The sequence below is a fragment of the Centroberyx gerrardi genome, chromosome 5 (assembly GCF_048128805.1).
Source record: "Centroberyx gerrardi isolate f3 chromosome 5, fCenGer3.hap1.cur.20231027, whole genome shotgun sequence".
Lineage (NCBI taxonomy): Eukaryota > Metazoa > Chordata > Actinopteri > Beryciformes > Berycidae > Centroberyx > Centroberyx gerrardi.
The window spans coordinates 2,663,353-2,675,149 of record NC_136001.1 but is presented as its reverse complement, the minus strand read 5'-3'; the positions used below and the strand labels follow the sequence as shown (position 1 = coordinate 2,675,149).

At 40.9% G+C, this 11,797-nt stretch overlaps 1 protein-coding gene across 1 annotated transcript; it reads left to right on the top strand.

Moving 5' to 3' along the window:
- The first annotated feature begins 448 nt into the window (after positions 1–448).
- Positions 449–11,563, top strand: c5h6orf89 (chromosome 5 C6orf89 homolog). Its single transcript, XM_071915088.2, has 8 exons — positions 449–580; positions 2,402–2,676; positions 3,767–3,932; positions 5,378–5,526; positions 6,799–6,950; positions 7,783–7,918; positions 8,047–8,170; positions 9,789–11,563. The coding sequence occupies exons 2-8, from the start codon at positions 2,488–2,490 to the stop codon at positions 9,869–9,871; spliced, it is 999 nt and encodes a 332-aa protein (XP_071771189.1). The 5' UTR covers positions 449–580; positions 2,402–2,487; the 3' UTR covers positions 9,872–11,563.
- Positions 11,564–11,797: the final 234 nt, after the last annotated feature.

Here is an 11,797-nt window from a genome sequence, read left to right as displayed (position 1 = left end):
CAGAGTAAAGCTGGTAGGAAAACATCCCGATGGTCTTTGTGACTGTGGTCTCCCTGAGACCATATCTCATATACATTTGGTCTGCAAATAATATGCAAAACAAAGAGAGGAACTCTTCAAAGAGGTTAAAGGTCTGGGGATTTACTCATTTTCTTAAAAAAAAAATGTTGCCTGGTCGATATGATAAACATCAACTTGTGGAGAGGAGTTTTCTAAACTTTTTGAGCTTGTATCAAAGTGGATTCTAATCATTTAGCTTGATCTAGTTCTTTTAATGAACTGTGGGTGGCAGCAATACGCCTCGTAGCCTCTGGTCTGCCGAAGACGAAGCAAACGAAGAAGACGAAGAAGACGAAGAAGAAGAAGAAGAAGAAGAAGAAGAAGAAGAAGAAGAAGAAGAAGAAGAAGAAGAAGAAGCAGCAGCAGCAGCAGCAGCAGCAGCAGCAGCAGCAGCAGCAGCACCACCACCACCACCTACTCTCTTTAGCTGTCTCGTTAATGTAGATATGTCACAATGTTTACTTTCGAAGTCAACTGAGACATAAGAAACGCTCATTGCGGCATTGGATCCCAGTTTAAGGTGGGAGATTGCATTATTTTATGTTTTGCTCTTTTTCTAGATGTGAAAACTCAAAATGTTAACTAAGGATAGCAAACACCAGCTAACCTGACATCTAGGAGCTAGCCATATGTCGTGGTAGTTTTTGCCTTTTGCTAACTCACTTAACGACCACGTCGCTTACTTGGTTAATAGATTATTATCTCATGGTATTGGCTACAAGCTGGTAATATATGAGGTTGACAGTTTAAAACGTGGTGCTCAGTAACAATATTCCATCCAAAAAGCTCACGTAAATACGAGCCTACTACTGCTGGACTGTTGGCATTTGCATCTTCTGTGACTGGACGAAGTTATTTAATGTTACACAGCTGGATATTGTAGGCCGTTCGCTGCTACCTCAGGTAGCTGCCATTTAGCGAGATATGTCCCATTCTGTCTTGAATTGAGAGAAAGTAACGCCAAACTCGGGTAATTAGGTTACCACAGCGTCAGCAGTTACTTTAGTTGTTACTTTCCTAGGGATTCTTCAGCGTCAGGAAAATACAGCTATTTGAACCATTTTAACAAAGACTCCAATACCCACAATACTTGCATTATTCTGCATTCAGTCCAATAACCCAGGCATAAATGGGTATCTTTTTTCTAGTTTGGCACATGGAGTTTGGAGTCCTGGTGACTCATAACCTGGACATAAAGAATGGTCTACTGATTGGCCCATAGGAGGCGCAATAAGAAATCCTCAAAGTCTAAGCTCAGCCCCACCACGCCTGTAGTCATACTTGGTACAGATATGTATCTGCACATGCTGGGACTGGCTGGGACCCACAATGTCCGCCATCAGTTTTTGGTCACCATTTGAAAAACTTTCACAAATCTTCTCATGAACCACAGGTCAGAATGACATGATATAATTCGATACATGATATAGGGTTCACGATTCGATACAATCACAATACAATGTAATAAATACAATGTTCAATGACAACAAAGTATGACTGTGCAGAATTATGTTTATTTCTGAGCCGTAAATCTTTCTAGCGATGGCATTGGCTTGCTAGAATGTAAACAACAATTTAAAAATGTCAGTACAAAGTGCAAATAATATAATTTCAATGGATAGCTTGTGAAATTGTGATGGGCAAACCATCTAATTTGTGATTACTACAGCAAAATAAAATGTAGCTAATATCGCAATTAATTTTTCTGCCCCACAACACATTTTTGTATTGCGATATATTGAATTTCGATATATCGTCCCATCTCTAATAATTAGGCACTCTTGGCAATAGCTACTGCTCTCACTTGAACATGGGAGCTCTGAATATGTGCTTTTATGTTTTTTTTATTACACAAATAACAGTGTTCCTGGTGTGTGTCTGGTAAATTCAGTATGCAAGTGATCCACCAAGCAGCGCTTTATTTCATTATATCAACTTTTATGATTGCACAGTTGTCGCATGGTGTATTTTGGTGGAAATAACAGACGATCCAGGTCTTAAAGTTGTAACTTTATTAAAATAAGAGTTGCTTGGTGGATTAGCCTACATGTATGCCAAATTTAGTAATGTCTCCTAATGATTTGTAAAAGGTCTTTTGTCATGTTCTTAGAGGTGTGTAGACGTTTGCCTGTAAGCAAGGCAACATGAAACAGCCAGATTTTGAATGGAGTTCTGCATGACATTTTCTCCATACATGAGAACACACAATACGTACATGAGTTTAATTTGACTGTTTTTAGCATAGCTAAAAATATCAACACCAGTAATTAACATTATTATGTAAGTTAAGCTAACTAGCTGGTCTTGAAAATCATAATTAATATCTCCAATTTCTACACAGGTGACACCATGTTCATTGGCCCAGCAGTGGTTGAATAAGAAGAAAGACTTATTTGACAGAGTTGAGCCACTGTCACTACTACCGTTATGGGTACAATGATGAGTGAGCCATGTATCTACGACAAGCTGTCTGAGAGCATCGACATCCTCCGCCAGTCGGGCTACCGCTACGGCATGTCAGAGAGAGAGATAGAGAAGTTCATCAAACAGGTCCTGGAGACCAACGAGCCCAGGAGAGACCCCCCTCAGTTCCCCATCCTGAGAGCTACCATCAAGGTCAGGGCTGGAAACACTACCAAAATATCCTACTCCAGGAGAAAGGCTTTTACTGTGCTGAAGCATTAAGTCAGGTTTGGTCTGCATTGCAAGCGCTTAATTAAAATATCAGCTGTAAGAATGGGTTCACACTGCTTGCTACTAGGGATGGGCCAATAGTCGACTGATAACTCAGTCATTGACTGATCAGTCAATAATGTTTGGGATTGTATCTGACATTGCTTTTTTTAACCTCTTAGATTAAGGTAAGCACATACTATATGGCACATAGCTCAGCCAATTACTAGTGTTTTCATGTCTACCAATTTGATATAGGCTAAGCGGAATTAAAATTAGCTCTGATTTCATGACACAGTTCCACCATTACCCACACTTTCACTTAACAGGAAATCATGGAACTATTTTTCTCTGCCGCAATATAGACTGCTGTGGGGTGAAAGTGAGCCAGGTAGAGTTTGGTAGAAGACTATCCACTGAGTGAAAATAGTGTGGTGGTGCTGCTTTCTGGGCTGTGAACATAAATACTTGGTTGGTCACCATATTGCCTTTTTGTAGTTATTTTGACATAACTAATTTGGCCTGCTTGTTAACAGCAAGAGGCTAGCAATGGGAGATTGCCGTTTCAACGGACAGCTGACTTGGGAGCTGATATTCTCTGTGGGTCCTACTACAGTTATGTCAGAGACAAATTATATAGGTCCATAGCTTGTCGCTGAATTTATCCTTTAAGGATCCCATTTACCCCTCGCCTTAAACTGCATCTTGAGTGTTTGGATAGTAATCCAATCGCACATATCCACATAAAAATCCACCCAAGACGCATTGGGGATGGGTTAAACGCCAATTATTAAACCACCTGGGCAGGTGGTTTGAGACGCATTGTGGCTTCAAGTTGACCAAGTGTTTGAGTTAGCTAGTAGACAGGAAGGATGGTTAAAAACTAGGCTAGGGGGGAGGGCAATCAGATTTCTATACAGCTGCTGAACACACATTTTTGATAACAAATGTAAATGTGAATAAATCTGGATACAATCTGGATACAAGTTGCATGAAATGCCAGGTGTAAATGGAGTCTTTGTTTTGTTCCCAGTTTGTAGTGGCGGTGGGCTTTCTGCTGGTGGTAGTGCTGGCCTTCACCTACCCCCAGAGCTCCCCCCAGCTGGGTCTGGTCAACCTGGGCTGTTACAACTGGTCCTCACCCCTCAGCCATGTCCGCCTGCTGTCCCTGCCCATCGCCAAGAAGTACAACCTGCAAGGTCCAAAGTGTTCCCTTATACACACACACACACACGCGCGCACACACACACACACACTCAGATGTAAATAGCATTTTTCACCAATCAAGAGGCATTCAATATCTAGAGAAAGGAATAATCAAACTGTCTTTGTTAAATGTTTATTAATATGTTTTAGAATGCTAGGGGGCAAGACCACATATTGAGTTGAAAAGACAGTAAATTCTGGATCATCATATGTTATGCATTGAGTAGGTTACCTGGCTGAAAGTATTTAAAGCTGCACTAGGCAAGATTTCTATGTAAAAATCCAGCCATTTTATCAGCCTAGATGACAAATTGCAGCAATAGAGAAGAGTGTCCCATTATTATTATTATTGTCAGTTTGTTGTCTTATATTGTAATCTATGTCTATGTCTGTTAAAGCCTGTTTTGATGTTTCTTTTAACAACAGCAGCACTGAGTCCAACACAGATGCAATAAAGTTTATCTTATCTTATCAGCCACTAATTGAGATGCTGTAGATTCACCCTGTTCAACCTGCCCAAATTCAATTCTGGTGTCTGTATGGTCACAGGTGGGAAATGCCTTGTGTCACATTAAACATACTATGTTTTCATTGCAAGGGAAAAAGGCTGCAAGGTGCCCAAAGGTCAATCCATTATTTCCTCATCAATGGCCTTACTGTTTATGCTCATATCCTAACCTAACAACATAATCTTGTTAGTAGTTAATTTACAGACTCAGTTGATCCTAGCTTTTTATTGTGTTGATCATAATTGGTCCACTAAGCACTAGTTAAAGATCAGGCTAACTTGCCCACTTTTTGAAAATCAGGAACCAACCAGTGAGTAGGGGACTATAAGGGTGCGATCACACGTATAGTTTGTTTTCTTCGGTGCGTATTACACTCTTATTACACATGAACCAAGAGTTGTAAACAGGTCACATGGACTGACAGGTAACTCATTCATTGTACCGTTTTGGTGGCCTGTCACCCTGCGACGTGATCATCCTTTTTTGCGTGGGGGAAAATCAAAACAAAGTGTATTCAGGTGACATGAGCAAATCATGCTGCACTTAATTCGCGCTCATAGGCTTTATTTATCTTCTTTGGTGGTCTTACCAGCCAAGAGCTCACAAAAAAATAATATGAGCATCAGTTGAGACTGGTTAGTCCGTGTTGCGTTCTCTCCACAAATAAACCCGCCTTCAGTCCACTTGGACGAGGGTTGTGTTGTGCATACATGAGTTCAACATTCATTCTTCTCGCCTGCCCAAACAAACCACACTAAATAAATGCTCTAGGGTTGGGATGAATCAAACCAAAAAGGCTAGGTGTGAACGCACCCTAAATGTGACCCCGAGTCAGATAATTTCATCTCTCTGCATGGCTTTTTAGTGTGTTGCTTCACTTGCATGACAGATAAGAACTATTGTTTCTTAAATCCCCCTCCGTCCTGCAGGTTTCCATGAATGGTGGAGTGCAGGATCTCTCAGACAGAGCCTAGTCAATTGTTCGGGCTGTGCAGAGATCTCCTCTGTGCTGGAAGTCCCAGAGAGCCTCAGAGAGACTGTGGCCCTGCGTAGAGGACCCCAGCTTGTACTGCTTAAGGTATAGTTGACCACAGCCACGTTACTAAAGAAGTACACAATCAAATAAGTAAAGGTTCCTTATTGAAATAATTAGTATAGATGCGCTGGTAGTATCTGTAGTATTGGGATAGGCACCGATCCAGCACTCAAGTACTCAGATCGGCAATTGGATTTTCAGGTAAAATATGGAGTATTTCACCATGAAAGTTCCCTATACTTTGGGCAGTTGAAATATAGCTTTTTACATAGCCTGTAGCCATATCCTGCCAAACAAATGTTGTCCTCATCATATATCTACTTTGAGAGAGCATGGTAGCAGTCATTTTCTTTTGGTGCGGTAAAGACTTTCTTTCTTGGTTACAACCCATTAGAGCAGTGGTTCCCAAACTTTTTCTGTCAGGCCCCCCTTTTATCTTTTTTAACATTTTCAGTAAAATTAACTATAAATTTTTAAATTGAATTTAGGAATAGTGCAACAACTTAGATTTCCCCACTTTTAACAGCAGGTTCTCTCAAACTGAATTAGAGTGCAAGAAAAAAACAAATCCTACGTATCAAACAATGACTGATGTCGGCTTACTGTCTCATCATACTTCCTTACTTTTACCTTTTATCTGTCGTTGTGGTCGCGTTGTCAGCTGCATTCACATTGCGGAGCGGTTTCCGCCTGAAATCCGCGCTCAGTTTGTTGCCAGGCAACCAAAGAAGCGCTGAACTGTAGTGACGCATTCCGCGCAGATCTTTGAGAAGTTGAACTATTTTCAGCTCTTTGCGCGACCATCCGTGGCGGAAAAATCTGCGATCCTCCGCGGAGTCGGTAATGAGCATGGAATCCGCTCCCTTCCATAGAAAATAATGGCGTTTTAAGCGGAAACCGCTCCGCAATGTGAATGCAATGTGGGGGGGTATTATGTCGCGCCCCCCCCTGTAGTTCCTCTGTCCCCCCCCCTAGGGGGCGCGCCCCCCAGTTTGGGAACCTCTGCATTAGAGTGTCTACCCCATAATGCACAGTACACCCTGTAGTTGGGTGGGACTATGGTTGGATCATGTTGCCACTCCAAATGAAGCTCCAGGGTTGGTTTGGAAACAACAACAAGGTCTGATTGATCAGTTCTCATATGGGCAAGCAAACCAAACTGGGGGGGGGGGGCACTCCAGGGTTCTATATAACTACTTTAAATCACCTAGGTGTGAAAACAAAAATGTTTCTGGCTTTTCTTTTTCTATACCCCATATCTACCTACCTGCCTGCTGCGCCCTTTCCATTCCTTTCCCTTGTTTGGTCCCATAGGGTGGGGAGTCTCTGAGCGTCCAGCGGCAGCAGCTAGAGGAGCTCTACTTAGCCCATTCAGGCTCCATGTCCATCCTGCTTGAGGAGGACGACGGTCTTCAGAACCTCAACCAGGGCCTCCCCCAAGGACCTGCTAACTTCACCCTGCTCTGGTACACATCCACCATGTTCTGTTGAAACTCTGCCAAAACAGGACAAGCACACTAATTCTCTTCAGCAGTAACCTGAACTAGTGCTTAGCTAACTGGTCTAACCTTACTCTAAGAGACTGAGTCACTCTTAGTAATTGTGCAAAGCTAAGGAAGTCCAAATGATAGTGAAAATAAAAAGGTTTTAAGCCTGGATTTAAACACAACAGTAGAGTTTGCCTTTCTAATCACAACCAGAAGACAAAGACAGGGAGCAGGGTACAAAAAAGTACTTAGCAGTTCCATAAACCTTTTTTCTTTGTTTTTTAAATGTCAAGTTTGTATCTGTAAGGACTCCCTACTACATACTTAACATGAGAGACTGTCTGAACTTCCTGTGCCTTGACAGTTACCTCTGGATGGTGTGTATCACTATTTCTGAGAGAAGTACATATTGACAGCCTGATACATTCAGTCAAGTTGTAATTAGCTTTGCTTGCTAACATTATTATATTCTCTGAATTCTTCTGAATGAAGGCAGCTGACAGGGAGAGAACTGAGATCGCATTCTAATAAACGGCTTGTAAATTAAGTTTATATGCCACAGCCACAAATGCACCATGGGACTGGACACAATCTGGACTTGTCCTATGGAGAAGCAGGAACATTTGTCAATTATATATGTATATTATATATGATATTACAATGTATATACATTACACTATAACTGTATATATACATTATATTTGCCCAATTGCCGCATTCATTTTGGACATGGAATCCTTAGGGCAGCCCACTGTACAGTACTGTACACTATGTGATTGAGGAATGGTTGTATTTTGTGTTCTTTGTCCAGGAGGTTTAGCTCTGGGACCAGAGAGAAGGTGTTGCGGTGGTTGTTCCCCAAGGCAGAGCTCTGCCCCCTGCTGGACAGTGCTGGGACAACACTGCAGCGCTGCCTGGTCACCCACAGCACAAACTCACAGAGCAAGGTGAGTTCAACTGCTCTGTGTTATGTGCTTGCTGAATGTGAGCATAAGTTACGTTATGTCCCTCCCTCCATTTAACTTAACTAAGGGCCCAGAGAGGTGCTGAAAGCTGACATGTAGGTGTGTTTCAGGGTGTTGGAGTGCTGGGCTGGCTGGTGGTAGGAGAGGGGCTGCCAACCGTTCGGGTGCTGCCAGTTCCACGCTGTCAGAAACACTGCAGCTCCTTCAACCTCTGGCTGGGACCTGGAGACATGGGTAACAATCACTCCACTTCAAATCCACATTTATTTTGGCCACATGCAACACAGACACCGGCATTTTACCTGCTAAGCAGCAAGTACACTAGAGTTGTATTGATATAGGCTTTTGAAGGCAGGTGCTGATATTTTTGGTGTCGAAATCGCTGATAATATTCAGTATCTTTAAAGTTTTTATTTCAAAAAATTCCAAGTGTTCAGTGTTTCCCACAGAATTATGTTCTTGTTCGGGTGGAAAAGCCTCTAAAATGCATCTAGACCATGGGACAATAAAATGCTCCATTGAAATCCAGGATAACAATAATAATAATAATAATAATATTAATAAAACATATCTAGTCGTGTTTATGTTTATTTATATAGCCCTTTATCACAAGCATGTCTAAAAGGGCTTGTTACGCCCGGCCTAGGGGAAAACCGAGCATAGCATAAAAATGACTCCCCTCTTTCCCAACTCCCAAAGATGACCAGTGCCACAGCAGGTGCAGTCCAAACAAAATTGATTTATTTAATCACTCTTCAATACGGTAGCAAAACGTCGGGGGGAGCACAGCCAAAATAACAAACAAAACGATCTATGAAAAAAAGGGTAACTAACTTGCCTAACTTAAGCAAACGAAAACAAAAGTACAATCAGCTTCCCTGCCTCCCTATCAGAAACAAGAGAAAAGAACACAAAGAAAAAAGGCTTCTCACCCCTATGGCTACCGGGACTGCTCTTCCAAAAGTTATTTACATTCTTAATAACAACGTCAATCTACACCACTAGGTCAACACAGTATTCATGTGGCAAAGCACAGCACGGTCCGGTTGGGAGCCAGGAAGGAGAAGGAGTGAGCCGGCATCGGACAGACGCCCTTTTTAAAATAGGCGCCATCAGTCTCCCGTCCAATCACCAGCCGGCACCTGCAACTCAACAAACTGGAGAACACACAAACGGGGTGAACACCACCACCCTCAGGCAGGGAGGGATAAACAACAAATACAAATTATGACCCAGGGTCATAACAGGGCTTAACATACTATCATATACCATACTACATCATACCAACACTAATACTAATTCTAACTCTAATACCAACAGTCACACTAACGCTAACACTGATGCCTTTTCATAGAAAAAAAACAATGAAAACACACTAATACAATACTCAAGATGTCTAGTGGAGCCAAATCTGCTCCAAACTTGGTATAAATTTGGGAGTGTCATCATATAATACCATACTACATCATATAGATACAGTATGCATAGTATACTATGCATCAATATACATATATCGATGCATACTTGTGTGGAATCTGATCAAAATGTCTCATTAGAATAATTCAGGTTAAGGGCTTCCCATAGACAACCAGTGTAGTATTGATCAATTCTTCAATAAATACTTCATCACTCAAACTGCATCATATCTATCATATCAGAGGTGAACCACACTGACTGGACTAGATCCAATTTTTAATAAAAGGACAATATTGGCCCCATATATTGGTGTAACCTTAAAATACACATTGTACATCTGACTTTCCACCTTCAGCCTTTCCACTTTAGCCTTCAGCCTGTCTTAACACACATTTAACCCTTTGACCTTTTTCTCTTTGACCTGTCACCTGCCTAGTGTACGCTGACCCCCGCTACTGGCAAATGGAACTCTTCCCCGGGAGAGGCCAGAACATCTTCTGTGACGGATCAGCCTTTTAATGTAGAAGTGGAATACTTTGTGTGGAAAGTAAAGGAGGAGAGAGTTAAGGACTTGACAGCCAGGACTCGACGTCAAGGTTCCTCCCTCTTTGTTATGCACACTGCTGCCGATTGGCTAAGAATGTATCACCTCCTGTTGAGGAATGTTGCAACTGGAGCTCACCTGCCCCTGTAGGACTTGACACAAAACATTGCTCTTGTTAGAAAAGTGGTTCTCTTCTATGAGAAACACCTAAGTCTTGTTCTTGTACACATGTTCCGTCTGTGGCCCAGTCCAATAACACCTAATAACCAATTCATTCCTTTCTAAACCCTTCTTGTCTAATCCTTCCAAACCCTGCAGCCCTCATTGGTATTATGTAGATAGATGTAAGCAAGTGACATCAGTCTGACATTTGGGTATATGTACATCGATTTGGAGATGGCTTGAAGAGGAGGGCTGTGTCCAACAAGAAGAACTGGGAGGGACTGCACACACAACCCATTTTGAATAAGGGATCTTCGTATATTTTAAGAGTTATACAGTGGATAGAGCTCAGAAATGACACTGTGACAATGTCCTCATGTCTCATAGTAGGTTACAGCTGTCTCAAATGTTCATAGTGTGGCAGCTGTAATGTTAATCACAATGCATGTGATTAAGAATATTTGCTGACAATATCAGCTCAATCAGTAGTCATTTTTCCTGTCCGTTTAAGCTGTATTTGGCTGTGCTAGTGCCACAGCTTAAAGGGGATTTCTATCAGTTGAATATAGAATGATTTTTTTGGAGGCTAATTCCCCTCTGAGCTCATCATGCCTTTGTTAATTTTCATAGTGTTTAAGTTTCATGAAGTCATTGCTTTACTCTGTTATTCATTTGTCTGTAAAAAGACTTTGTTTAGCCAGCCTTTATAAATTGTCAAATGATCAATGATTTGATTTTTTTCCCCTATAATGTTAATCAGTTGTCGCCAATATTATCATTGATACTTTTTTTGAGCCACAGCATTATAGACAAAAATGATTTTATAATTTATTTGCATATTTTAGGCCATTTATGGAGATTGTCACACCAAATTCAATCAATGTGTAGTTATGCATTTTCTGATTAATTTTATTGACTTGGACAAAGCTGCTTTCTTTGGTTTCTTTTTGTTGGTAATTTTATTTATTGTAACAACTGGATGTACATAATGGTGGAACCAGAGCTATTATCATGGATTGTGTTAATAATAGTAATACTTTTGATTAAGATACCAGTGACATTTTGGTGTCTTCAAGCTGGATTGATGTAGAAAATTAGACATGATTGTAAGATGCTACCCAGGCATTTCTTTGAAATCTGTTGTTCAAACAGATAATATCCACATCAGTAGGATACGAGAACGTAGGCAAAGAGTTTAAGCAAAACAAAAATATTTAAAGGTGAAGATTTTACCTGTTATTTGTACTTTGACAAACGTCATCTAGATGCTAGCAGCTAATTGCTATTCAAATTAGGAAGGACTGAACCTTGTGGTAGAAAGAGTGAAACGGATTCATAAAGCAGAGAGCCATTCTGCTCATTTCCACACTTCCACATACACTTGGCAATCCCAGTTTTTTCATACACAAGATATGATAAAGATATGAACACTCTGATGCTAAATGGGTAACCCTGCAAAAAAGTTCCATTCTAAATATTTTTTTCCTCATATTCACTTTGAAAAATTTCTTACCATCCTAACTTTCTGTTTCAACAACAACAACTTGTTTGAAGAATTTTCTTGAATCGTGCCATTTTCTTGAGATTTCTTGAGGTCTTTTTTTTCCAAGATATTCCACAACACTAACAAAATTGGTAACGCTTTATATTACAGCCCGCTAATTACGTTTGTAATTACGGGGTGCTAATAAAATAACAATGCTGTAGTTACAGGGTAACAAAACAAGAAGTCTGGGAAT

Bases quoted from the DNA above. Each gene is read 5' to 3' on its own strand.
- c5h6orf89 (XM_071915088.2), top strand. From the start codon at position 2,488: ATGGGTACAATGATGAGTGAGCCATGTATCTACGACAAGCTGTCTGAG. The intron at 2,677-3,766 runs GTCAGGGCTGGA...TTTTGTTCCCAG, and splicing joins TCCTGAGAGCTACCATCAAG to TTTGTAGTGGCGGTGGGCTT. The intron at 3,933-5,377 runs GTCCAAAGTGTT...TCCGTCCTGCAG, and splicing joins CAAGAAGTACAACCTGCAAG to GTTTCCATGAATGGTGGAGT.